Source organism: Salvia splendens, chromosome 17 (assembly GCF_004379255.2).
Source record: "Salvia splendens isolate huo1 chromosome 17, SspV2, whole genome shotgun sequence".
NCBI classification, from domain to species: domain Eukaryota; kingdom Viridiplantae; phylum Streptophyta; class Magnoliopsida; order Lamiales; family Lamiaceae; genus Salvia; species Salvia splendens.
Genome location: NC_056048.1, coordinates 4,160,874 through 4,188,152, shown reverse-complemented (window position 1 = coordinate 4,188,152; position 27,279 = coordinate 4,160,874). Strand labels below are relative to the sequence as shown.

Genomic DNA, 27,279 nt, shown 5'->3' with positions numbered 1-27,279 from the left:
GAATAGATTCTGACTTTATAAAATTTCAGACTGGTTTTGTGACCAAAAGGTATAGCACTCCTTCCGTGTTCTATTAGTTGTCAGTTGTCACTAATTGGCCTAATTCAAAATTCAAAAAATGTAATGGAAAACGAGTGGAAAGATTTAATGAAATGTGAATTTACATGGAGAATATGTACACCTCCGTTCCATAGTTGGAGTTATTTTGTTTTGGTACTTTATTCTTTCTTCATCTTTTACCATTTTTTATTTTCTATTTTATTTTTCATTTACTTAACTCTCTTAACACAAATCTCAATACCGAAAAATAATGCTTTCACTGTTATAGAATGGAGGAAGTACGAGTGTTGGAGTTTTGGCCTCATAATAGTGTCGGCTAAGAGTAACGTGTGAAGTAATGTGGTGGTGGTTTATAGATTTGTTACTTATATAATTGAGGTCTCGATTCTTTTTTATATTACGGCCCCTAACGTGCAGCCAATCATGTTGTTAGTCCAAAAAAGAGGTCCCATCCCATAAAGAGGGGGGCTTATCTTTTTTACTTTTTTCAAAAAGAGTTTTTATTGTTGTGTAGTGTTTAATCTGAAATATAGGTGTTTTCTAAAATTTTATTTTGTTTTGGTGCTACTCAAAGTCGAACAATAAGATTTTCGATGCTTACAATGTTAAATGTGCTTTAGAAAAAAAATACGTACACAATGATCCGGGCTAAATTCAAATTAGATGAATCTATAATAATTTTCTGCAATTTAATTATCATCAAAATCAGAACCAATACCGGTTTAATTTTTAGGTGAATAAAACTTGGTTTTGTAAAAAGAACCCGAATTAATCGACTTGGAGTATGTAAACTAATAAGTTTCATTTTACATTTGCCTTAATAAGAATTGAATAATTGTTAGGAGTATAAAATTCATTTTACACCGCATTTTTATATGATTAAATGAATAACTAAATAATTAGTTGAATGGATATTCTAGTGATATGATTTATTTTTGTTATAAAGATCTAAATTATCAAATTATAGTACTCCATATATTAATCTTACATTTTTTTAATAGATTGTCAAGATTTTGTAGACTATTGTTTAATGTGGATGTACTGTAGAATCTGAATACTGGACAAGAAAAGTAGAAAGCCGAAGACCTTTCTTTATTAATTATTCACATTCGTTTCTACAACATTTCTCATTGACTATATTTATTGCTAATTATTCACATTAATTTCTGCAACATTTCTCATTGACTAAATGACCACTGATTTTGTTTTATTTATTTAATATTTTGAATTTGCACTCTGAGAATTATCTTCCACATAATCACATGTGTGGGCATGTATATTTACATAAGGTCGGTCCATTACAAGCCCAGTAGGCCCAAATCCTTATATACTCTGCCAAAGCTACATATTCCCCACGAACTCTATCATCAACTCTATGCTCCAACAACTCTGGCAGGATCAACCACATAAATGCAATCACATTACATACATATATTAAAGGCCCAATTACCCTTTGGGGCAATCTCCATTTAGCTTTTATTTTATTCTTTATTGTGCTCTCTATCACAACACAAATTCCTTGGAAAATGAAGAAAGTTGGCAAGCCCCATCCAAACCTCACACGGTCCATATAGAAAAAAATGATCTCATGCATGACGTCCGACACAACAAATGTCACCACCGAGGCTACAACTGCGGCCCACTTTCGGCCCAATATCCGGCTTGCACTGTCAAGAATGGGATAAAATACTGTTGATTTTAGAGCACCCGCATAGCGTCTCGATGCGGGCTCTATCTCGTCTCTCCGAGACGAGACCGGATCGAGACAGCGATGCGGGCTCCCGTCTCGTCCCCAACCCGTCCCTTGTCTCGCCGTGGAGAGGAAGCTCGCGCGCCAGCTCGCCACGTGGCGAGCTCCCGTTCGTCCGTGAAGCCCACTCGCCGGCCCGCGAGTGGGCGTTGTTTATTTCCGTTGAAAATGTTTTTTTTTTGTTTTTTTATAAATTCAGGAAGAATTCGAAAATAAAAAAAATCCCAAAAATATACTAGCCGTTTATAGCTGTTTTTTCACATTTTTAATTTTTTGTAATTTTTTAAAGCCCCCAATCACTTCTATAAATATTAAATTATTCCCACAAATTAATCCACCATAAAAAAACTCTCTATTCTCACTCAAACACTCTACATCCTTCATCTCAAAAAATTATTATTCTCCCAAATTTAATCCATTCACAGATCCATTTGAGCAAATGCGTCGAATAATGGAAGAATCGCTAGAAGAAGATCGACGTAGGGAGGAGGAGGAAGCCGCGGCGCCTCAAAGGCGATTACTTCTGTGAGAACCCAATATGGGGAGAGACCTACTTCTGTCGTCGTTTCCGCATGCGGAAACGACTATTTATGCATATCGCAAATACATTGGCAGCCCGGGAAGAATACTTCCAAGAAGGCTTCGACGCTATTGGCCGTCCCAGTCACACGACGCTCTAGAAATGTACTGCAGCAATCCGTCATCTTGCTACTGGACAAACGGCGGATTTGTTCGACGAATACCTGCACATTGGGGAAAGCACTGGGAGACTTTGTTTGATGAACTTCTGCAAAGGCGTCCGGGCAGCCTTCACCGACGAATTTCTCCGGAAGCCAAGCACCGCAGATTGTCAGTTTCTGCTCCGACTTCACGAACAAGTGCACGGATTCCCCGGGATGCTTGGCAGCGTCGATTGCGTGCATTGGCAACGGAAGAATTGCCTTGTGGCGTGGAGGGGGTCATACACGAGCGGCCACAAAGGCACCCACCCCACTGTTATACTCGAGGTCGTTGCCGACTATGGATTTGGCATGCACATTTCGGGGTCCCCGGATCGAACAACGACGTCAACGTGCTCAACCAATCTGACCTCTTCAGCGACGTTTTGAATGGTAAAGCGCTGGCCATCAACTTCATCGCTAACAACCGCCAGTATAAAATGGGGTACTATCTTGCCGACGACATCTATCCGAAGTGGCCAACTTTCGTGAAGACATTCAACAGGCCGATGAACGAAAAACATGCTCTTTTTGCTCAGAAGCAAGAGGCTGCTTGCAAGGATGTGGATAGAGCGTTCGGGGTTCTCCAAGCTCGATTCAACATTATCAAAGCCCCGGCTCGTACGTGGTTTATGGAGAATATGGTCAACATCATGTATACGTGCATAATCTTGCACAACATGATTGTCGCCGACGAAGGACCTGAGGCGGGAAATTGGTTACTACCTTGAAACCCAGGAAGCTCTACCGCAAGTAGTCCGCCTCGCAGTGGAGTGCATCCGTCTTTGCAAGAGCGGCTGTGTGTTTGGGCAAGGACACGTGATTCTACCGCCCACGCCCAACTCCAGGAGGATCTAATGGAGCACATTTGGACAAATTTTGGCAACCGGTAGACGCACATGATCGTCATTAGACAACTCTTTCTTCTGCTTCTTTGAGTTTTGAGATTTTGAATTTAGAGAGAGTGAGCGGAAGATTTTAAATTATTTATTTTTTATTTTTTTAGGATTTTAATTATGTGGTTTTTTATTTTTTTTAGAATTTTAAGTTGTAATTTTTTTTTATTTAATGAAGTGTGTTTTTATTAATTGAATTTGTTGGAAATAAAAATATATTAATTGAACTTGTTGGAAATAAAAATAAAAAATGAAATTGAATGAATAGTTAAGGGATGAGATGGTTAAGAGATGGAGGGATGTAAGTGTTGTCTCTTTAGTTAAGAGATGGGGTGAAAAGTACAGTGGGGCCCATGAATAGTGAAGAGATGAGACGGTTAAGAGACGAGGATGCGGATGGCCTTAAACAACTCGAGGCCACACGGTTCCACCTACGAGGATGAGAATAAATGGTTGTTGCAGAGAGAAGGTTTGCAGGGGCGCCAAGTGACTGATAGTTTGAGGGTACTTCTTTTACTCTATCGATTTCTAGTTCTCACTTATTAAAATGGGCTAAAACAATTATGTTTTTCAGTTTACTTGTGAAAGAGTTGGGTCATGAATGTGTACCTTTTATTGTTCAGTGTCCTACATTTTCTTATGAGCAGTGACGATATACAACTGCGATGTTATTCCGGTAGCCTTGTTGTTTGGTAATAATCCATTATTTTCAAATTTTCTCAACTTTGCTATTCGTACTTATAATGAACTCGTGTCTTTAGAATAGGATTACTGCCGACATTTCTCCATAGATCTTGTTTTTCGTCATTCTATAACTGATTCCAATCATCATAAATATTGCTTTGTAGGAGAAGTTTAAGAATAAACCTTGGCTACTGGAAGATGAAACTGGCCAGTTTCAGTTCCATGGTCACCTTGAGGGCACACAGACAGCCACATATTATCTTCTAATGCTTCAAGGAAAGGAATTTGTTGCTATTCCTGCTGGTTCCTGGTAAGAAATATCGCTTTTCACCTATACTATTGCTCGTTTGAATATTCACTCCATACTTCTTTATTATAGGTACAACTTTAACAAAGTGGCACAATATAAGCAACTCACTTTGGAGGAAGCTGAGGAAAAGATGAACAATAGAAGGAAAACAGCTGATGGTTACCAGAGATGGATGATGAAAGCAGCAAACAATGGAGCTACAGCCTTTGGTGAGGTCGAGAAGTTTGACAATCGGGAAGGTGCAGCTGGTGGTGGGAGGGGGCGCAAAAAAACTACAGGGGATGATGATGAAGCCAATGCTTCTGATAGAGGAGAAGAAGATGAAGATGAAGAGTCGGCAAGAAGAAGCAGGTTGGGTCTCAACAAGAAAAGTGGGGATGATGATGAAGGTCTAAGAGGTGGTGACCTTGACTTTGATGATGACGATATTGAGAAGGGTAAGAGTTGATCTTTTTTCTCTTCGCTCATGACTCTGTATTACTGAATTCTCCACGTGCATGTGGTAGTTTGAGTTGGTACTTGGTATGAAAATTAAAAACTAGGTATGGTTATATCATATTGTCAGTTAACAATTGCAGGTGATGTCATCCCACAGACATATCTTGGTTCCTCGATTTTAATTTATCTATGCCAGATTTCTGATATAGACCTTGTAAGTTCAAGCATAATAGTTCTCTGTTTCTGTGTTCCTTTACCATTAAAACGCATCTTTCAACAATATGTTTTCCAATAAAGTTTACGCCTTCCAATTCTCACCTTACTTCCTTTGAAGGGAATATTATTAGATATATAAGACGTACATTTTTAACTCACTAAATCTCCATTTGTTGTTGTTAACACAGCACACAAAGCTCACACACTCTTTGGAATTCACACACACTCAGTTATGAACTCACACACACAGAGCACACAGAGACACACACTAATCTTGATGAAGAAAGAGAGGTTTCTTGGAGAAAAGGAATTCTCTTTTATTGATTGACTCACTAACTCTAGATACAATCAAAACTACTATTTAAGTAGTAGAAACTAAAAGGTAACTGCTCCTAACCGAATTGGAGCCAAGAATCAAGAACTTGAGCAATGACAACTCATACTCTAACAAACTAACTAACTCTAACGGCTAGTTTTTTATTCCTTCTTTCTTTCTTTAATTCTTCATGCTTAGAGCTGAATGTGGACTCATTTCTTACAGTTGTAAACTAAATTCATAATAGTGACACAAATGGTGTGGTTATTTGACCGTCACCAGGTGATGATTGGGAGCATGAAGAAATTTTCACAGACGACGATGAAGCAGTTGGAATTGATCCTGAGGAAAGGGAAGATTTGGCCCCCGAGATCCCTGCACCTCCAGAAATTAAGCAGGTCATAATTTACATTTCTACTACCTTTAGAACTAAGTTGGGTGTCATATATCTGTCCCACTGGAATAAGGGACCTCTTATGTCTAATGCTCGATAGAATCATCCATTTTCCTGGAGCATGCATAAAGGAGGTTTTGTAACGCCTCACACCTCATCTTCCGGTGGTAAATAATTGTATTCTTTCTCAACGTTGCAAGTTTAAGTGATCCATGTTCTTGCATGAACCGATGTTCCATCAATCAGTCATTTAATTTCTGGAGTGCCTACCTGTTATTGTTGGAAATTTCACGGTGATGTTAGTTTAGTGTGTTTTATAGCAGACATGGAGTAGGTGGTGGTTGAACATCATCAAGGAGGATTCATATTTAAATATATAGTACCTTCACTCTTGACACCCCAAGAGTAACAATTGTCAGCAACAATCTCCCAATAGAAGCAACCACTAAATGCTTATGACATGTTTTGTCTTCCATTAGTGCCATTGCATGTGTTGTGATTGAAGCCTCGGTTGTATGATGGTATTATTCTGGTCTTATTTTGTTTATCTCAGGATGATGAGGATGAGGATGAAGCTGATGAAGAAGATAAGGAGGGAGGGCTCAGTAAATCTGGAAAAGAGCTGAAGAAGCTTCTTGGACGAGCAAATGGGCTGAATGATTCTGATTCAGAGGATGACGACGACGACGATGATGATGTATGTTCTTCGATGCGACATGACAGTTTGTTCATTTCATCTGGAGGAGTTCACACACACTGTGTGGTGTGGTGTTTGCAATATTTTTTCAAAAGTCTTTATTGAATTAATGGTGCAGTGATCATTAATTTCCGATGCTCTGTTACCTGATAAACATCCAGTGTCCGGCACATGGTTTCTAGGAAACTAGCACACTACATTGTTTGGAATATGAAAGATTTTAGGAAGTTTAAATTGTTATTTGTTGAAATCAAGGTTCTGAACCCAGCTGATATGGAAGATTCATTTTTCCTCCTATGTTAGGCGGACGATGATATATCTCCTGGTCTCACCCCAAAAAAGGAAGCTCCAAAAGAAGAGCCGGTTCATAACAACACTCCCCTTAAAGCAACAAATTCTACAGCTGGTCGTGGGACACCACCTACTTCAAAATCGTCCAAGGGGAAAAGAAAAGTTAGCAATGAGGACTTAAAAACACCTAATAGTTCACCTTTAAAGAAAGTTAAACCAGAAAATGTGAGATTGAATTGGCGTAGCAGCACCTATACTCTTATTTTGGTATTTAGGTTTTTCCTTGTGGTTAGTTTATTCAGTGAAAACTTTTGTTGGAACACAGGAAACAAAAGTTATAAAAGACGAGAATGTTTCATCCTCAAAAGGCGTTGCTCATCCTAAAGGTGCAACGCCACCTGCATCATCAAAAAGTGTGCCAGCACCAGCGACTGGACCAGTTACTGAAGATGAAATTAGGGCTGTTCTACTGCCTAAGACGCCAGTGACCACTAAGGATCTTCTGGCTAAATTCAGATCCAGACTGAAGACGAAAGAGGTCATTCATCTCGTTTTATGTTTGTTTTTGCAGTTCCTACTTTCTTTCATCACTTTGAAAAGATAAATTGTTGGAAGGCGTTGGCTTAAATGTTATGCAAGAATCTGCCATTTCCCCCCATCACTGGGTTATGTAGATTTCCAGCTTATCATCAATTCAAATAAAACTCATGTCTATCTTAGTTCTGTTCATGCTTCTCCATGCATAACCAGAACAAATTACCATTCAAAAGAAAGATAGTTGTACGAAAAGTATTAAATAGTACTTACTCAGTACAACTGTACAAATAGGTTGATGGGAAAAAAACGAAAGTGGAAGATAAAATTTGAATTGAGTATCTTTTGCTTTCTTTGTTAAAGAAAACTTTGTTTGAATTCAGTCAAAGTAAACAGAAGAGTTCCATATACTATTGATTAATTTACTGGGAAATGTAACTGGGGAGTTATATTTTGAAATGCAAGGGTTTGTTGTTTTGAGAGAAACGAAGCTGCTTTTCTTTCTCTCATGGCCTACCACCTATGAATATATAAGGTTGCAGGTCCCTAATTGAATATAGGCCCCTTTAATCCCTTGTGAATAGAGAATTCATTCTTCAGTTCAAACTTGGTAATGGCTCAATCTATAGATAGAAAGCCCTATGATGGTATGGTAAACTCCTGATTTTCTGCTTAGACGGAGAGAGGCCTTGTCAACTACATATTCAAAATTAGCATTAAATAATGTCCTACCTTCGATGATATGCCTCCCTGAGCTCTCTCATGGGCTGTGAATTCATTGGTTCTAAGTATTTACTTCCATCTCGCCCTTATGTTATAGTCATTGCTACTACCCATTCATGCGGCCTATCGTGTTTTTAGCATGGGAAATTTTTATTACTGTATTGTGGTTTTTCATTAAATTTAAATCCCTGACCAGACGTGCAAGTTATAGGGAGTCTGAACAAAGAGGTGTTTGACTTAAGACAAGCCATATAGTTACATATGTTTGACGCTTCTTTCATAGAAGCGTCAGAAACGTAGCTCTTATCGCCTCATTTCTATACTACTGATGTGATGCAGCCTTGGCTATGATCACCCTATGTTTTTCAGCATTTGTTTGAAAATATTAACTCTGACCAAGTTTGTATGGGTGCAGGAAAAGGATGCGTTTTCAGGTATAATGAAAAGGATATCAAAGATCCAAAAGACCAATGGTGCAACAAACTACGTAGTTCTAAGAGATAATTTGTCGTAACGTCTTAACTAGAGAATCGTTTCCTGTTTCCGACACAATAAATGTGACCACCGAGGCTGAGATTGCAGCCCATTTTCGGCCTAATATCCGGCTCGTGCCGTTCAGGAAATGAGAAAATATAGTGGATTTTAAACAACTCGAGGCCACACGGTTCCACCTACGGCCCCAAAAGTTTTGGAATGACGTCGAGAGGTAAGGATGATCGAAAGGGTGGTCGGTGTCGATCCCTAGTAAGATTCGAGGGATGACCGCGAACATCACTAGTGATATTTCTAATGCTAGATAACAATAGATGCATATCAAGAATGACTTTAGCATTTGGGGAACCATGTGCTTGAAATACCCCAATATTGTTAAGAACAAGAAAAGAAACCCTTTAATAGCATAGTGTGTGAGGTCATTGGGCCGATTGGGCTTGGTTGGGCCGGTGGGCTTTTGGTGGATCTTGATGGGAAAACAGGAAATGATGAGAAAGTGTAGGAAAGAGAGAGATGGGTTGGAGAGTGGGCCAGTGTCAAAGACCAATTGTAGAAGCTTGAATGGGGTTAGCCATGTTACAAAAAAGCAATTGGAACATTAAAAATGAGAGCTTTTAAATAGAGAGGAAGAATGTAGAGAATGTATAGCACAGGAAAAAACAACAAGAATCTGATTATACTTTTTCTAACCAATTTAGTTGTGACATAGCAGTAGCATGATGATATAACAATTGTGAAACATACCATGATGAAATTGTTTATCTCTTCCTTCATATCTATCTCCATCTCTCTTTGATATATCTAGGTTTTTAAGAAGCAAAATGAAGTAAAAAAAAAAGGAGCTATTTGTGATCTAAATAGAGTACATGTAAAACAAGTCATGCAATGTTTGAGAGTCCTTATTTTCTGTAGGTTGATTTGTGTGCTACCTAACCATTGGGTAAATGACAAACTAAATATTTCTATATGAATATTTTCTATTTCAGTCCTGCTTTATTATAATACTTTTAGGCCATGTTTGGTTGGCGGGAAAGTAAAGTTGGCAAGGAAAATGATTCCTGGGAAAATGAATCCCGGGAATATGATTTCTAATAACTTTACTTTCCCGTGTTTGGAAAATATCATGATTTGAAAGTATATATTTGATTTAAACACTAAACTAAAAATATAATTATCATTTTTTATTTATAAAAAATAATAATACATATTATTTAATAAATTATTAATTACAAATGATAATAATTATATTATTTTATTTATTATTACGATGGATAGTTTAAATATGGATTATACATCATAATATATAATAATATAATAATATAATAATAAATAAGATTATTATTATTATCATTATATTTACTTAATTTTTAATTGAATAAATTTTATAATTTAAAATTTCACTACAATTTTATTGTTAATTACTAATTTATAAATTAATAATTATATTATTATATAATTATAAATATATTTAATTATTTAATAATTTATTATTATTATTATGATAATAAAATAAAAATAAATATTAATAATATAGTTATAATTATGATAATTTGAATTATAGTTATTTATTATCCTGAAATTAAGTATGATTTATAATTTTAAATTATTTTTAAAATATTGTAATAAATAATAACAATAATAATGATGATGATGATGATGATGATAATAATAATAATAATAATAAATTGTATTATATTGCATTAAATATGTAAGAATCCTAAAACTAGGAAAAAGATTACCTAAGAAAAGTTAGGATTCAGAATCCTCAAAAATTGTACTAACTTTCCTTGTTTCAGGATTTTGATTACTTTCAAAGTTTGATTAAAAACAGAAACAAACACAAGAATTTAAAATTTAAGGTATCAGATTATTTTCCCAGCAGAATCCTGGCAACCACATGGCCATATAGTATTAGTATTTTGTATCAAATTTCTGTAGTTTATACTAGACGAATAAGTAGGAAAAGTTGGGGAGATACAAAGTGTGTGAATTCATCATTTTTTCAACTTACCCCTAATCATTTCATATTTCGAAAATAGAAAATACTCATATAGAAATATATAGAGAATAAAAATAATAATTGCAAATTTGCGATTCACATGATATGTGTTATTGATGTAAATACAGTCTCTATTAAGACTCTATCTAAAATGAGCCCAACATAGAAATAACACTTTGCAAATTTTCAAAATGCATTATTTACAAAAACATCATACATTAATTGCTCCTAACATGACAAATCAAGCTCAGGAAAACCACAATGTGTATCTTGAATCACCTCCTCCTTTGTGGTGTTGTTCTATTTCTTCTCTTCATCTCCTTAGTATCATATCCAACGCCAAGAAAATAATTCACTAACCATTTTGGCCTTCCATATCTTATAATTATGTAACCAATTCCAATTCCAACTACAAATCCACAACCATACCCCATCACCACACTTCGCCAACCAAATCCATCAATAAATCCATCCTCCTCACCATCTTCTTCTTGAGGAAACAATGGTTTTTCGTCACTCCCCTCACATGTTTTCGTCAATGGAAATCCACACAATCCTACATTTCCCACATATAATTCATTACCAAATGTGGAAAGTTGAGTAGAATGTGGTCTTTGTCCTTCAAGATTATTCATCGAAAGGTTTAACTTCGCAATAAATGTCAATCTTGCAATTGACTCAAAATTTCTCCATTCAGTTTGTTTGAAGACAAGTCCAATGACTCGAGCAAACTCATACCTCCAAGAGATGGCGGTATGTGTCCCATGAGGGTATTGTGGGACAAATTCAAGTATCTAAGCGAGTTTAGATTCCCTAGAGAAGGTGGGATGCTCCCAGAGAATCTATTGCAGGACAAATCGATAGTTGTAAACGTTGTCAACAATTGCTCCAATCCTTTCACCGTGAGCTTCAATTCCATAAATCTTAGAAACCAATACGCTTCATCATCGGTCCGATTTTCCTTAGCATCTATCATACCTAGAAAATTCTTGAAATATCTATCAGGCATAAAATCAACGAATGCGTTTTGTGATACATCCAAGACTTGCAACTTTGGAAATGATTGCTCAGTGTTTGAAGCCACCAACATCATACCATTGAACTTATTTGACGTCAAGATGTGGGTGCAAAGTTGAGGGAGTGTTTCCATCTAAAAGGGAAATGCACCTCGTATTTCATTATCACCAATGTCGATGCCCCGGAGACCCGTGCAATTGCCTAGGGTTTAAGGTAGTGTTCCTTCCAATTTGTTTCCATTCAAATTGATTGACTCCAGACTGCAACCCTTTGTGAATGTTGATGGGATGAGGCCAGAAAGTTTATTTGCATTTAAATGGAGGAGTAATAGAGATGTGCTCAAGTTCCCCACACATTTTGGAATTGGCCCTTCAAAATGATTGTTTCCTATTTGGAGAACTAAAAGCGATCCCAGGTTGCAAATGGATGAAGGGATCTCTTCAGTTAATTTAATTGGAGAGAGTACTAACTAACTCTGCTTCCACAAATTCCCCATGGTAAAAGGTAATGGTCCTAAAAATTGGTTTGAATAGGGATCAAGAATAACATATAGTAGTAGATATTGAGACACAAAGAAAGTGAGAATATGATACCATTTAAATTGTTGTCGAAAAGTCACATTTGATTAAGGGTTGTCAGGTTTCCAATTTCCATGGGCAATAATATTGAGTACATCCAAGTTACTAAGACGGCCAATTTCTTTTGGAATAGTACCTATAAAATAGTGACATGCTAATTTAAAAAAAGGGGAAACACATAAGATCACATAAGTTAGTTAATGTAACTTTGTAATCCAATAATATAGAAAGAGACATGAAATTATACCGCTGAAATTATTGTTGTTGAGCCATATATGGCGAAGGAGGGGTAAGTTTCCAATCTCTTTTGGAATAGGACCTGCATTACTGCATGAATATGAAATTTTGATAATCTAATTGGAATAGTGATGGTACTCTAATTGAATAATTCTTAACAAGTATTAATAAAAAAATAATCTGAAATAAAATTTTGTAACATCGACTATTTTACACACAGATGATCAATGTGTGTTACTAAATAATATTACTCCCTCGGTTCCCTATTAAATCTCTCATTTTTTTTTTCTTTTTTGTCCGTCCATCAATAAATATATCATTTCTTTTTTACTCTCTTTGCTAAGTGGACCCCACATTCCACTAACGCATTTCACTTTCATTTTATTATAAAATCAATATACAAAGGTAGGACCACCTTCTACTAACTTTTTTCTCCTCTTTCTTTCTTCTCCACTTTCTTTCATAAAGGCAAACAATTTCTTAAAACTCGCAATGGTCAAAATTGAGACATTTATTGGCGGACGCAGGGAGTAAATACTCTACTAAATTTAATAAAACATGTACCCACTATCTGTATATGCAGTAAAACATGTTACACGCATGCTCACGGGAAAATTTATGTCGGGTATCAGGTACCCGCTACCTGCGGGGGTAGCAGAGTATCAGGTCTAGTCAGAAATTATCTGATATCCACTACCTGTTTTGATACTCCTAACAGTTCTATTTTTGCATGTAACAATGAAAGAGAATATCATAACAGTTCTATTTTTGCATGTAACAATGAAAGAGAATATCATACCGCTTAGTTCATTATTGTAAAGCAATAAGTAGGAAAGAGATGTCATGTTTCCAATTTCCTTTGGTATCGATCCAGTAATTAGAAAGTTTTCTTTCAACTGGAGCTCCCATAAATTAACAAGACGACCCAGCTCTATTGGTATAGTACCCAATGTTGCAAATAGCGGGCTATCAATTTTAGCGGAGTCCTCCCGAAAAAGCTATAGCGGCTATAGTGCAGCTATAGCGGCAGCTATTGCTAATAGCGTTTTACAAAAAAAAAAAAGCAAAATTTTAGCCAAAACATGAGTAATTTCTCTATAGGTCCACCAGACGATCCGCCTCTCACTCTCTTCAGTGCAACAACAGAATTTCTACCGTCATCACTTCCTTCTCCCTCTGAATGGCTCAAATCCACAACAGCTCTATCTTCCTCTTTCTCCTTAGTCTTCCTTTGCTTGACAGTAGTTTTTTGGCCAAGTAATTGAAGCATTTCCTCCTTAACATCAGATGGAACAAGAGTGCACTTTGCAACATTAGACTTAGGAACATTTCCAAGGTGGTACTTGATCCTAGTTATACCACCATGGCAAAGTTTACCACAAAAGTTACACTTCAGAGAATTCTTTTTTGTCACATCTGGCATTGTGCAATACTTCCATGCTGGGTCGGTTGAATCATTTGCTTGTGCAACTCTTTGAGCTGTTGACCCGGAGCTTGAAAAGCCTACAGTTGACACTACTTGAATTAGCTATTTAATTTACTTCAACTCTTCTACAGAATTCCAATTACTAGAGGCAGATAGAGATGCGAATGAAACTTGCCTTGGCTTTGGGACATTTGGGTGCCTGGCGCACTCTGAGATTGATGTTCGTCAGCCATTTGCTACCGCTGCCGTGATCGTCGGACGTTCGTCGAGGCACTGCAGTGTTCGCCGCCGTCGTCCTAGTGCAGAATCTAGCGTCGATGGCACGGGCCAAGCCGTTCGTAGCCAACCGGTCGCTGCCGCAGTCGCCCTCGTCGTAATCGTTGCCGCCGCCGTATACGATCAGTCAAAGAGATACGGGAGTAGGGAACCAAAAGAAATAGGGTTACATGCACGTAGTGGGCTACTTTTGGGCCAATTTTTTAATCCGGCTTGACGTTTGGCCTGTTGCAACAAAAAAAAGCATAGCGCAGCTATCGACACCGCTACGCTATCGTACATTAGCGGCGCTATAGCTCGCTTTAGCGATTTTAGCGCCCGTATATCCAATACAGAGGATATCTTCGCGGTGGCTTGCTTCAGCAGCTATAGCGGCGCTATATCGGCGCTATAGCCCGCTATTTGCAACATTGGTATAAAATACCTAAATTTTAAGTACAATTTTTGGGTTAAATATGTTAAAGAGATCAAAACAAAACTATTACTGCTACTGTAATTGGATACCGATTATAGCTTCAGATCGAGTATCATGTTGCGAATTTCGGGATCAGGTATATGCATGTATTACCAGATTTGACAACCCTTAATAGTAGTTTTCGAGGACTTAAACTATTTTATATACCGATAAAAATTATTTAAAATGATAAAAATAATGGGTTTCTTATTGTTTTTTTTTTCAGAATGACTACAATTTATATTTTGACTAATATGAAAATCAAATCAAATAATCTTCATTACTATAAATATTCTCCCCATATTCCATATTCTAAGTTTGAAAATTCGAAATAAATATTCATATATATTTATTCGCATCTCCTTCCTTCCCTAAAACATACTATTAAATAAAATCAATATTCTCTGCAAAACCCTGAACCCTAAAACATTCCTCAATATGGTTTCTGGGAAAAAACCACAGAAAATTCCTGTGTGGGACTGGGCTAAATTCCAAGAAACTACCTCCGGGGAGGTAGTATCCGCCATTTGTTCCCGCAAAAAAAAAGTTTCCAGAGAGGGGAAAGACGCGAGAAGGCTACGCGTGTATTCAATGAAACACGCGATTTGCTCATGCGTGTTTGAATGAATGAAATTTCGAAGCTTCTGCCCTCTTCCGTCAATGGCGGACCCGTCGCGAAGACGTCTGCCAGATCCTACGGCAAACCCTCTGGCCGTCGAGTGTAGACAGGGTGATGAAGATACTGCTATGTTCGATGAAGATGAAAGTTCTGGTATGGAAAACGGGTCTGCTGCGTCGAAGGAAATGGATATACATACCTTAGAGGAAGTGGAGGAGATGAAGAAAGCTTTTTTGCAGAGAATGATGGAGGAGATTGAAGAGGTTGATACAGATGAAGGGGGTGGAATTTAATGATCATGCTGGAATTTAATGATGACGCCGAGAATATCAAGTCTTGTTCTATGAATTGTGGGCTGGAATTTAATGATCATGCTGATTCCAATGCTTTGGAAAGGTTTGAAAATTGTGGGAATGACAGTCATGTAGTGAATGCGCATGGGAATGAGGCGGTGGGCTTCATAAAATGCTCAGCCGAATTAATGGATGAAGATAATTCCAATTTCTTGGGAAATAACACATTTATTGGAACCGGCCCTCTCTCTCGCTTGGAAGTTGCACAGCCGCCAGCTTCACATACATCCTTGAATGGAGAAAATAATGCTTGCCTTGATCTTGTTGAGACACGCATCAGCCTGATGCGTGTATGTTTAGAGACGCTAATGCGTCATGCGTGTTTCATTTTAGAGACGCGAGAGGAAGACGCGTCTATAAGTAAACACGCGACAAGCTCTCGCGTCTTTCCCCTCTCTGGAAACTTTTTTTTTGCGGGAACAAATGGCGGATACTACCTCCCCGGAGGTAGTTTCTTGGAATTTAGCCGATTTGTCTGATGTTCCCAAAGGAGGACCCGCGTCTCTTGCACTTTCGATGCCCCAACTCATGTATTCACCTACTCACCTGTTTCTTCCCTAATTTTCATACTATTGCTTGTTAAATTTCTTTTCAATAGTTAATTTGATTCATGTAACTTTTTTTTTTATTTTGGCATCAAAGACCGAGAATATACAATACTCAGGTGCTTATGCGGCGATGGGAGTGGATAACAGTTTGAGACTGCCGGAGTTTCGCACCAATTTTAAGGTTGAAGTGATAAGTCTCTCGGAGGATGACATGGAGTTCGATATGATTGGTATTGATGCTTCTATTGCCAATGCTTTTCGAAGAATCCTCATAGCTGAGGTGCGAGTTGATTATGCTCTTTTCGTGATTGAGCCCTTTGTTTTCTTTTAATTGAAGAAATTATTTGTTGTTCCTTTTCTGTTATAATCTGGAGCTTGCTAGTTAGTTTATCTACTAAGCTATGTATTGCACTTGGATATCATTGTTTTGGCTTGCTGATATGTAGTGTAAATAATGTGTGAAAAGAGGAATTTCTGTAATCTTTACTTAAAAAAATCTTAAGTTTTATCATTAAAAATAATTGAATTGGTTACTGGGATTTATGCAACGTTCACCCTCTGAGATTCTGTGCTAGTTATCTTGTTCCTGCAGAGAAAAATACTGAATTTGAAGGTGTAATATGAGCTTACTTATTCAAGACCCTGTTTTTAAATGAAGAGTGTGAAATATGTAGGGTGGGAAATTTTGTGAATATTGTTAAAATTAATTATGTTTAAAGTGCTAGATATAATTGTCTGGTTCCAAATATTTTATTTGTTTTGGGTGTAAAGCTGAACGTGTTGTATCCAGTACTAGTTTTCTTTCAACTCTTGTGATAATGCACGCTTCTTGATCATTGTTTCTTATATAAACTTCGTCCAATGGGATAAATATATACTGTTAAAAGTTTTGGTTGTGCTGATGGCTGATCTCTCTCTGGTCTATCTCCCAACCATGGCTATTGAAAAGGTTTTTATTGCAAATAACACCTCAGTGATTCAAGATGAGGTGCTCTCCCACAGATTGGGTCTTGTCCCACTTAAAGTTGATCCAAGACACTTCAATTATATGTCAGGTTAAAATTTCTTCTTATTCTTTAGTTGATTTCATTTGTCAGTTGGTGTCTGATGCTTTTAGGTCTTCTCCAGAAAAGGATGAACCCAATGAGAAAAATACCATTGTATTTAAACTCCATGCACGTTGTGAGAAAGGGGGGCACGTATTAAAGGTACTACTCAATGCCCAATCACTGAAAAATATTTCTCGTCTTAGGTTACACGTTTTTTCTATCTAAAATCATTTCCGAGAATGCAATCTTAATGTTTTTCCTTTTGTGTACAAAAATTATAGTGAAGTCCAATGAACTAAAGTGGTTGCCCAATGGCAGTGAGTTCAAACTAAGTACAGAGAAATCAAATCAAGATTCGACATCAAAGCCAAAAACTTACACTTCTTTCGGTTGTAGTCAGGATTCCATGCCAGAATTTGCAAACAACCCAATTGCCACCAAGCATGGGGTATAATTCTTGCTAAACTTGGACCCAAACAGGTATTGTAGTGTAATTAGTACTAGTGTAAACTCATGACAAATAACTTATCTTAGTTATTATCTGAAATAGCTCAGGCAATTCCTGCGCATGACTATTAGAATCCTGATACCATGGTTAGACTGTAATACAAAGAGCATAAAGACTCTACTCAAAGGTTCTTATATTAGCGACTGTCTGTTTCTTGTATGGTTTTGTAATGCTTTCATTGCATTCTTGCATGCCACCTTCATATTGGCGGTGGCTTTTGGTTGAGGGTATTGCCATTAAACAAGAGACGTTATTCCCATATTGGTGTTTGGTTTCCATTTTTAATTGATTCCCTTTCCCCAATTTCATATTTTGATTCCCCACTCCTTACTTGGGATCTAGATTCCTCCATATCCTTTTATTTCTTCACCGTCCATCTACCACCTCAACAACCACCACCCTCCTCTACCCCCGCTGCCACTCCCCCCCCCCACCTCCCTCCACCCCCACTGCCCCTCTCCTCCGTACATATATAATTACTAGACCAAACCAACACAATCATTTGTTTCACTTTCATCATTATAGTTTGGTATTGGTTTCATTACATTCAAACTCAAACTGAGGAGTTGGTTTGGAGCTCATTTTGTACAAGCAACACTAAGCAGCCCACGTACTTCAGTTTCTAAGAATAATATCCCACCTGTGCAGGAAATTGAGCTGGAAGCACATGCTGTGAAAGGAATGGGCAAGACACATGCTAAGTGGTCGCCTGTAGCCACTGCTTGGTACAGGATGCTGCCTGAGGTATAAGAATTTTCTATATCCCACTAGAGATACTACTTCTAAAATATATATTTCAAAAGATCATTTCATTTGTAAGTATATATTTGAAAAGATCATTTCATATTTGTAGTGTTTTTGTCCGCAGAACCTACCTTATGATTCTTATTATTTCCTACTTCCGCAGTTACAATTGAATCCACGGGAGCATTGCCCCCTGAAGTATTGTTCACTGAAGCTGTGAAGATTCTGGAAGAGCGAGTGATAAGTGAGCTCTCGTGAGGAAAAATATCCAACATTAAATTATAAGTAGAAAAATATTTTTAGAATCTTGTTACCTCCTACTGCAATCAACATTAGGCTGAAAATTAGCCTAAATTTCAACTGCAATCCATTTTTTCGTATATCAACATTTTCCATTTCAGCCAACATCTGCAATAATAAGGAAGATCTCATTTCCAACCACAACTTAATTTTTATAGTTTTTCATATTATTTTCTTATAAAGTTTAAATTATAACATAATAAGATTAAAATATCAATATAATATAAAACAAACATTACAATTCGGTTGGTGCACCATGATGTTGGGTGTCTTGGGTTACTCTGGAGCTAGACCCAGCTTCAGCCCACCAATTAGTTGCTACTTCATCATTATTCTTGATTTCATATTATCATGAAATCAGCAATAAAAATATAGATGATAAATGATGAGAAGAATGAAACTACTAATATTTATAGATAGATAAAAATAGGAGTAGTAAAAATAAACAAAATATAATTAAAAAAAACCAAAAAAACAATGTAGCCTGTATTCTGTAATACAGACTTTTCAACCATCGGGCTGGCGAAAAAAACACCTGCATAAATGCGGGCTCGATGTGTATTGCTCATTTCAAAAGCAATGCAATATAATTAACAGAAAATTTTTAATCATGTACGTAAAATGATTATATCAAAAATTGAAAAGAGTAATCATTTATGAATTTAATACTTTTACACGAAAATTTATGTATAACAGTGTAATTTTACTAGCATTATAGAAAATTGTAAATTCGTATGACATTGTAAGTTGCAAATACACAATAATTCGGAATTTTTAGTGTAGAGGCGTGATAGTAAAACATGGCTACTATAGTATTTTCATTTATATAAGTACAATTTCTTTTTGATATTTGAAAACATACGGAATCGCTCTTAACCATAAAGATGGGGAATTGAGAAAGATAAAGACTATTTTACTCCAATGAGGAGTAAATTGAGTAGTAATTTTGCATTGTATGTTATTAAGAAGTAATTTGAGTAGTAATTTTACATTGTATGTTATATGAAATTCAAAACGACGTTGTTTGTTTCTTATTAAAACTTGTTTATTGGTTGGTAAGAGAACATCTTTTCAAGGCTCTTGTCATTGTCTAACTAAAAGGATAAGTTTATTGTGGGAACATATGGGAAGAAAGAAAATGGGAATGACACTTAGAAGTGGAGAAGAAAACTTTTTATCCGGGAAGATGAGCTTCTTGGGAACCTATATCTTGCCGTGAATCGAATCAAGCAGGGAAAACATGAGAGACGGGAGAGTGCAATTTCACAATTCTTTGGTTTTCTCTGTTTCTAACTATGTCTTGCAGGTCAATCAGAATTTGAAGAACGGACCCTAGAGCTTCTCAAGGACGCCTCGCTTGGAGAAATCTCGTGCCACCAAAAGTTCAACTACTCCCTCCGTTTCACTTAAGATGACACATTTTCTTTTTAGTTTGTCCCAAATAAGATGTCACATTTTTTTTTGGAAACTTTCTCTCTCCAATTAATACGCTCAACCACTTTTTCCCACTCTTATTAAAATATTTATCTTTCTTTCTTTCTCTAATTTAATATTTACAATCACTTTTTCTTTCTCCAATTAAACGCATTAACCATTAGCTCCTAAAATCATGTGCTGGCTAAGAAATATGTCATCTTAGCCGGGAGGGGGAGTACATGTTTGGTTTGTATTGCAATGAAAACTCAACACTAAGGAGAGACTGTTCAGACATTGCATAGCAGGAATTCAAGGTGATCGATGCATCTTTTGCAATGAGGAGCCGGAATCTTTGGAGTATATTATTTTAAGCTGCAGAATTTCAAGCCAATTGTGGTACTATTGTTGTGATAGATGTAAAAAACATGTACATATGCCTCCCTAAGGACCCGGTAACGTGTTTCCTCTCTTGGTTGGGCACCCCTCTCCAAAAGGGTGATAAGAAGACGTGGATCTCTATGTTTTATATCATATCTTAGTTGATCTGGAAGATACGAAATAAAATGATTTTCTAAAAAGTTTGAGGCAAACAAGGCCGAAAAGAAAGGGCCATTTTGGCAACTTAAGTTATGGAATACAAGTGGCTATCCAAACCACCTCCACAATACAGATGTCGAATGATCAAGTGCACGACTTCAAGTATTGGAGTGAAGATTGATACCAGGTTTGTGTTGTTGTTGTTGATGTTTCTTTGGCTATTTGGGTGTTTAGCGTTTAGCCTGTCGGCTGTCTGTTGGTGCATGTTTGACTGAAATGTCATTATACTCATCTGTTTTCAGTTTTTGCTGCTTGACATTTGACCATTTGTCTTGAACTTTTGCTCACTGCTTGCCGGCTCGAGCCTTTTTCGATTTATATAAAAAAAACACTACAAAAATTTGATTAAGCTCGCGCAAATGGTGGTTGAAATTAATCCTCGTGATAATTATGTAGTACTAGTACATCATTGATAGACACGTATATTTTGAACCTACACTAACGTGTCATGCTCCGACGCAATTATATATTCTATAGAGGTAAATATTTGTTTACCTCGGTTCATGAAATTCACAAATTAATTTATGGTGTATCCATCGCAATAGAAATTCACCTATTCCAATTAAAAAAAAAAACTGATTCAACTACGAAATTGAAACAACCGAAGTAGGTAGTAGTGAAACATAGAAATCTAAATGCAAACGGGGTTAAGAAAGATAGCACATGATGATGTTATCGTGAGATAATATTATCAATTATCCCACTAATTTAGCTAATAATGAAAAAGCAGTTTATACTCCTCTAGATAGAAATCCAGAAGGCAGCAGCCAAGAACAAACCGAAGCCGGCGTGGAGAAGCACGGCAGCGGGCGAAGGCGTGGGCGTCGGAGGAGGCTTGTAGGGCTCGTAGGGAGGCGGCGGGACCTTGTGCGGAGGAGACGGCACATCAGGCTCCCACGGCTCATCGGGCTTCCACGGGTCAAAGTCATGGTCGTGGGGGCGGTTGATGGTGACAGGAAGCTTGAGGCCCTTGCGGCAGCTCTCGGGGTCTCCGCTGGTGAAGTAGCGGACGCCTTCCTCCTCGAGTGCCACGTGGCTCACGGGATCCTTCAGCATCCGGATCGGGTTCTTCAGGTTGCATGTCGCGAAGTCCGCGCCATCCACCTCCACCATCTTCTCGTCGGCGCCGCCGTGCTCGAACCCTGCTCCGAAACAAGCCAACTTCGTAACCAGTAACCACCAAATTTCTTGAGGCAAATGGTCGAAAATTATGAAGTTTGGTTAAATTTAAAAATGAAGTTTGGTCAAATTTTAAAATTAGCTGACAAATTATAAAATTACAATTTGTTCTTAATTATCTAACGGCAAAAAGAATACAAATTTGATGAAACTTTCCATTTTTGAACGAGACCATTTTTTTTATGGATGAATAAAAAATGAAACTATATTTTGTTCAACCAAATATTAGTAGTAGTATAATTTATTTTATTTATTAACAGTATTTAAATTACTGAATATAATGCCCATATATAATTTTTTCTTGCTATACATCAGCTACAATTTCATATAAATATTCCATTATAAAATAATTAAGAACAAAATCAAAAGTAATGCTTTTTGAAACAAGTAATTGTTAAATTGACGCTTCAAATTTGAGCCAACTTCATAACTTTTTGGGGCTATTTTCTAAATTTTTAAATACTGTGCAATTTGAGTAAATAAACAAAAACATGGCAATGCAAGGGGCACGTACGTAATTTGTCACCAACGGTGAAGAAGCGGCCGACCAACCAAGCGGTGGCGTTGAAATCAGGTCCCCAGCCGCCGACGATGTGGTGCGTCTCGGCGGAGACACCGAGAGCGAGGGCAGCCACAATCGCCAGCAAAGCAGCAGCCATGCGTAGTTTAGTCATGAAGAAAAGAAACGCTAAAACACAAGGGCTTTGCGGTTGAAAGTTCAAACTTAGGTGGTGGATTTTCTCGTCTCATAAATAAGGCGAGCTTTCTTTTTCTTTTTCTTTTTCTTTTTCTTTTTATTTCTAATTTTACTGATGCTAAATGCGTGATTGTTTTTTGACTTCACCCACATGTACCCTAGGGATATGTGAAATTTAATTTTGGTACAAATAAGGGTCGAGATGCTTTGTTAAGAACTTTAATCCCTCAACATGGATACGAACGATAAAAAGGAGTTGCGAGGACGTAGAACCTCGACGATCAATCGAGATTGCAGCGAAAAAAACAAGATATAAAATTAGGTAAATTTGTTATTTCATAAAAACAAAGAGAGAAATAACAAGGCCTATAAATACTAAGGACCCTAGGATTGATTCGACCTACGATTCGGGAAAGAATCAACAAAGAATAGCCTTTAATTCAAAGGAAACAATCCATGCATAAAATAATTAACAAAAATAGATTAAGGAAATTAATTAAATAAAGTCTTCTAGATGCTTTGGCCTCTTCCTAGCTCGTTGGAGTCTTGAACGCCTTGCCTCCCTTGATTTCTCTGGAGCCGACCTCTCCACCGTGTCGAATGACGCCACCGGCTCTAGCTCTGCCGACGGTGACTCTTCTAACTCGGCTGCCACCATTGATCTCGTATCATGCTTCCACCTCTCGCTCTCACGCCTAGACACGTGCCTATTTCCTGCCTTCGTTTCAACTTTCAAGCTTACTCCCTTCCCTTGGTCCCAACTAATTTGTTACTCCCTCCGTCCCTATATAGTAGAGGCATTTCTTTCATCACGAGATTTAAGAAATTGTGTTAAAAATGAGTTAAGTAAAGGAAGAATAAAGTAGAAAAGAAAAAAAAGGTAGAGAGATGAAGAGAGAATAAAGTAACAGAGCGTAAAGTAAGAGAGAAAAAAAGTTGGTGCTTTTTACCAAAATAGGAAATGACTCAACTACAATGAGACAACCAAAAAAGGAATACGACTCAGCTACATAGGGGCGGCGGGGTACAATTTTTTTGACACAGTGATCAAAAAATTATACTCATTGAATAAATTAAATAAAAGTAAAAAAATAGAAAATAAAATAAAGTAGAATAGCTAATTAAAAAAAATAAAGTATGTGATGAAATAAAGTAAAAGTGACGAGATATTTCTTTTTTGTAAAAAAAAAATGACCCAGCTTAGTTGGAACGTCCCAAAAAGAAATACAATTTAATTTAGTTGGAATGGAATGAGTAATAGAGACTTTTTTTCGAAGATTGAAGAGTTAATAAAGTACCAGAAAGAATAAATTATGAAAGTGAAAATATACTCCTTTTGTCCCCCAATAATTATCCATTTTGGTTCCGACACGGGTTTTAAAAAAGATATTGAAAAAGTTAGTAGAATATGAGTCTCATTTTTATATATTAGTTTTATAATAAATTGTGAGTGCGAGGAGTTAGTGGAATATGAAGCATACTTACCATTTATGTTAAAAAGTGAAAGTAAACAATTAATGAGGGATGGACGAAAATGATAAAAATAGATAATTAATGAAGAATGGAAGGAGTAATAATTTTTGGCCAAAGTTGAAACATCTAAAAATACTATGAAATGTCCCAAAATGAAAAAGACTCCGTTAATGCGGAATGAAGGAAATTAGTGTAGCGTTGTTGTCCGCCTAAAAACTATCCATTCTGGTTGTAAAAAAAAGTCGAACCGAAGGATAACATGCCCACTGAAATCGGCAAATTTGGGTTTTGCACTAAAAATGGCATCTGGTTAAAATTTGGAATAAAATTTGACAATTTATCCCGTTTAATTTTTCGAATTTTATGATGATAGTGAGGATTTTCTGAAATATTTTGGATTTCTAACCAAAATTAAATGGAATGGTTGATTCGCGGTTTGTAACCGAACTGGTTAACTTGAGAAGGTTCGGATTTCGGTCTAATTCTAAATCGAATATGTTTCCGATTGAACTCTTCATCACTAAATATTATAGTGAAATTGGATGATCGTCTATATTTGGTTCCGTTCAACGTGGCAGTTCCTCATTCAACCCCCCTTGTTAGCTTACCTTTTTCTTCGGAACTCAAATTTATTTCGACCTCTCCCTATGTCCAATTCATATATAGCCCAACTTTTACATTCATGAATACAACAATCAGCTTCAAATTTTGATGGCTGTTTAATTACATGTATTTTCCTCTCTCTCCGGCCATACTTTTTTATAATGCTAACCTCATCAATCGCTAACCCTAATTTAATCTTGTACTCTCTCCGTTCTACGAGAATATGCATTCTTTCCTTTTTAGTCGGTCCTACAAGAATATGCACTTTCCAATTTTGGAAACTCTTTTCTTTCTAATGAGGTGAGACTCATTCTCCACTGACAATACTTTAATTACTTTTAATCTATACATATCTCTTACTTTACCAATTTTGCATTAAAACCCGTGTCGTCCCCAAAGTGCATATTCTTTGGGGACGGAGGGAATATATAATAAAAAAATAGTTAAGGATACTTTTTAATATAAATAAAGATGCATTGCTTAAAAAATGTCCTAATTCTTAGTGTTTCAATTGAAATTGCGAGACATAAAGAAAAGCGTTTTAACAAAATAAAAAATTAAGATAATTTTTTATCAATTTAGGAACACTTTCTTTTATATTTTAAATTGCGATTAATTTTTAAAAAATTTCTAACACAAATAGTTGTATCTCTATTTTTGTGTTCTTAAAAGATTAAGTTTTGTATTGTACTAGTTTTATATAGGTGATTATTGTATTAATATAAATTATTTTAGTATTTTCATTAAAAAAATACATGTAAAATTTTACATACACTGAGACAAAAAATATTACTACTATAATGTTGTATTTATCAACTATGATAAAATGAATATCGAAGACACGTGCATGAGTGCTTAATTGCATGTTGATATTTCCTAGGTGTAAGCATCACTCTCTCTAGATACGTGTTGAGAATTTCTCAGCGATAGAAGCGACACTTCTGTTTGTCTCATGGAGTACTAAAACACATGAAATAATAATCACATATATATTTTTTCTCTTTTCTAATTTGATTGGATATAGTACTACTTTAATGCAGTATTTACACACATCAACAGATCTTAAGTTAAATAAATTATCTGAAAAGGAGTAATTAAGCTGCAAATGAAGCAGGTACATTTAGGGTTGCATTTTTTTTCTCATTACTCTTTAATCAACTAGACTAAAATTCAACTACTCCATATACTATTATTCATGACTAGTCAATTAATAGCAAGCCTTTTTCTCATTACTCTTTAATTAACTAGACTAAAATTCAACTACTCCATATACTATTATTCATGACTAGTCAATTAATAGCAAGCCAGAGTATATCGTACTATTGAGGGTTAAATATTGAAGGATGAGTTTGTAAAGTATAAATCCATCATTAATTAACTCAAAAAGAAAGGAAATGTAACTCAAAACCATTCCTCTTTGAGTGGAGACAGTTCTTGATAAAAAATTTTAGTTTCCGACCAATAGTTTTCTATCCCAATATCAATCCAGAGTAAAATAAGAATAGAAGAGCATCCCCGATTCAAATCCCAAGTCCCCTCCACATTATCATTCCCCTAAATTTAAATCCCAGGCCACAACTCCTCTAACCATGTAGGCCTCAACCCGGGCAACAACTATTAAATTGCATTATTCACAATTTACAACATATTTTACGCGTGAAATAAAAAATGCTGAACATATTCAAACACGGAAAAGATGTTCTTCATTCGGAAATTGAAAATTACAACATAGAAATTTAAAAATACAAAAAAACATTAAAACATAAAGTCAATGCTGGAAAACGTTGGTGCGTGTCCAAATTTCTTCAATTAGATCCGCTTGGAGGCGGGTGTGTAGTTCTTCTTGGCGCATCGCTGCTGAACAGGCCATGACATTCCGCATGTCGGGAGTAACACCCTGCACGGGCAGGGCGGTGACAGTGTAGCTACTGGTGGTACTGGAGAGCGGATCGTCGCTCCACAAAGTGACATTTTCTTCCTCGTCCTCAACGATCATGTTATGCATTATGATACATGCATACATGATGTCGGCGATTAGTGGATGGTGCCAACCACGGGCCGCTCCCTTCACCATAGCCCACCGTGCTTGGAGGACTCCGAATGCACGCTCAACATCTTTCCGAGCCACCTCTTGCTTTTGGGCAAACAATGTCCTCCTCTCCGTTGTCGGACATGTGATGGTCTTCACGAACACGGGCCATCGAGGGTAGCTCCCATCTGCCAGATAGTACCCCATAATGTACCAACGGTGGTTGGCCGTGAACCCTACCTTCGGCGCTCGCCCGGCACACAAGTTGTTGAACAATGGAGACTCGTTCAACACATTGAGGTCGTTGTTCGACCCAGCAACACCAAAGTAGGCATGTCAGATCCACAATCGTTGGTCGGCAACGACCTCCAACACAATCGTTGGATGTGTGCCCTTGTGCCCGCTAGTGTATTGTCATCTCCAAGCCATTGGACAATTCTTCCACTGCTAGTGCATACAGTAGATGTTGCCCGGCAGAATCTAGCTAGGCAATCGCGTCCAGTTTGCTCGCTCACATGGAGGTACTCATCAAACATATCTGCAGTCGTTCCGTAAGCGAGTTGGAGTAGGGAGGATGTGCATTTCTGCAAAGTCGATATACTTTGCCGCCCGACAACATCGATGCTTTGCATGAAATACGAGTCACAAGCTACAACT

General features: G+C 36.9%; 4 protein-coding genes across 6 annotated transcripts; 2 read left to right on the top strand and 2 right to left on the bottom strand.

The window, feature by feature from the left end:
* The first annotated feature begins 3,782 nt into the window (after positions 1 to 3,782).
* LOC121774673 (transcription initiation factor IIF subunit alpha-like) lies at positions 3,783 to 8,670 on the top strand. Of its 2 annotated transcripts, XM_042171528.1 has the most exons (9): positions 3,893 to 3,929; positions 4,049 to 4,117; positions 4,274 to 4,419; positions 4,489 to 4,856; positions 5,672 to 5,787; positions 6,337 to 6,480; positions 6,784 to 6,996; positions 7,097 to 7,309; positions 8,444 to 8,670. In XM_042171528.1, exons 3-9 carry the CDS (start codon positions 4,376 to 4,378, stop codon positions 8,540 to 8,542), a joined length of 1,197 nt encoding a protein of 398 aa, XP_042027462.1. In that variant the 5' UTR covers positions 3,893 to 3,929; positions 4,049 to 4,117; positions 4,274 to 4,375; the 3' UTR covers positions 8,543 to 8,670. The 2 variants fall into 2 exon arrangements, with proteins under 2 accessions (XP_042027461.1, XP_042027462.1); XM_042171527.1 differs by lacking the exon at positions 4,049 to 4,117 and having other exon boundaries at positions 3,783 to 3,929.
* Positions 8,671 to 11,180: 2,510 nt separating this feature from the next.
* On the bottom strand, positions 11,181 to 14,010 carry LOC121775487 (receptor-like protein 18). Its single transcript, XM_042172567.1, has 3 exons — positions 13,953 to 14,010; positions 13,478 to 13,854; positions 11,181 to 11,669 (listed from the first exon to the last, which is right to left on the bottom strand). Exons 1-3 carry the CDS (start codon positions 14,008 to 14,010, stop codon positions 11,181 to 11,183), a joined length of 924 nt encoding a protein of 307 aa, XP_042028501.1.
* Positions 14,011 to 14,909: 899 nt separating this feature from the next.
* On the top strand, positions 14,910 to 18,601 carry LOC121773533 (DNA-directed RNA polymerases I and III subunit RPAC1-like). 2 transcript variants are annotated; one of them, XM_042170409.1, is made up of 8 exons: positions 14,910 to 14,984; positions 15,948 to 16,009; positions 16,122 to 16,307; positions 16,977 to 17,082; positions 17,156 to 17,235; positions 17,473 to 17,556; positions 18,233 to 18,328; positions 18,492 to 18,601. In XM_042170409.1, the coding sequence occupies exons 3-8, from the start codon at positions 16,158 to 16,160 to the stop codon at positions 18,546 to 18,548; spliced, it is 573 nt and encodes a 190-aa protein (XP_042026343.1). In that variant the 5' UTR covers positions 14,910 to 14,984; positions 15,948 to 16,009; positions 16,122 to 16,157; the 3' UTR covers positions 18,549 to 18,601. The 2 variants fall into 2 exon arrangements, 1 of the variants encoding a protein (XP_042026343.1); XR_006044765.1 differs by lacking the exons at positions 14,910 to 14,984; positions 15,948 to 16,009; positions 18,492 to 18,601 and having other exon boundaries at positions 16,173 to 17,082; positions 17,358 to 17,556; positions 18,233 to 18,297.
* A 2,664-nt stretch (positions 18,602 to 21,265) lies between these two features.
* On the bottom strand, positions 21,266 to 22,524 carry LOC121774047 (uclacyanin 1-like). Its single transcript, XM_042170963.1, has 2 exons — positions 22,335 to 22,524; positions 21,266 to 21,783 (listed from the first exon to the last, which is right to left on the bottom strand). The coding sequence occupies exons 1-2, from the start codon at positions 22,492 to 22,494 to the stop codon at positions 21,383 to 21,385; spliced, it is 561 nt and encodes a 186-aa protein (XP_042026897.1). The 5' UTR covers positions 22,495 to 22,524; the 3' UTR covers positions 21,266 to 21,382.
* Between the last annotated feature and the right edge of the window lie 4,755 nt (positions 22,525 to 27,279).

Excerpts from the sequence above, each read along its gene's own strand:
- LOC121775487 (XM_042172567.1), bottom strand. The coding sequence starts at position 14,010 with ATGGCTGACGAACATCAATCTCAGAGTGCGCCAGGCACCCAAATGTCC. Across the intron at positions 13,855-13,952 it reads CCAAATGTCCCAAAGCCAAG|GCTTTTCAAGCTCCGGGTCA; the intron begins GCAAGTTTCATT and ends TGTCAACTGTAG. Across the intron at positions 11,670-13,477 it reads CTGTTGTTGCACTGAAGAGA|ATGGAAACACTCCCTCAACT; the intron begins GTGAGAGGCGGA and ends TTTCCCTTTTAG.
- LOC121774673 (XM_042171527.1), top strand. The coding sequence starts at position 3,816 with ATGCGGATGGCCTTAAACAACTCGAGGCCACACGGTTCCACCTACGAG. Across the intron at positions 4,420-4,488 it reads GCTATTCCTGCTGGTTCCTG|GTACAACTTTAACAAAGTGG; the intron begins GTAAGAAATATC and ends TCTTTATTATAG. Across the intron at positions 6,481-6,783 it reads ACGACGACGACGATGATGAT|GCGGACGATGATATATCTCC; the intron begins GTATGTTCTTCG and ends CTCCTATGTTAG.
- LOC121774047 (XM_042170963.1), bottom strand. The coding sequence starts at position 22,494 with ATGACTAAACTACGCATGGCTGCTGCTTTGCTGGCGATTGTGGCTGCC. Across the intron at positions 21,784-22,334 it reads CACCGTTGGTGACAAATTAC|GGTTCGAGCACGGCGGCGCC; the intron begins GTACGTGCCCCT and ends GTTTCGGAGCAG.
- LOC121773533 (XM_042170409.1), top strand. The coding sequence starts at position 16,158 with ATGGGAGTGGATAACAGTTTGAGACTGCCGGAGTTTCGCACCAATTTT. Across the intron at positions 17,083-17,155 it reads ACACTTCAATTATATGTCAG|AAAAGGATGAACCCAATGAG; the intron begins GTTAAAATTTCT and ends GGTCTTCTCCAG. Across the intron at positions 17,236-17,472 it reads AAGGGGGGCACGTATTAAAG|TCAGGATTCCATGCCAGAAT; the intron begins GTACTACTCAAT and ends TTTCGGTTGTAG.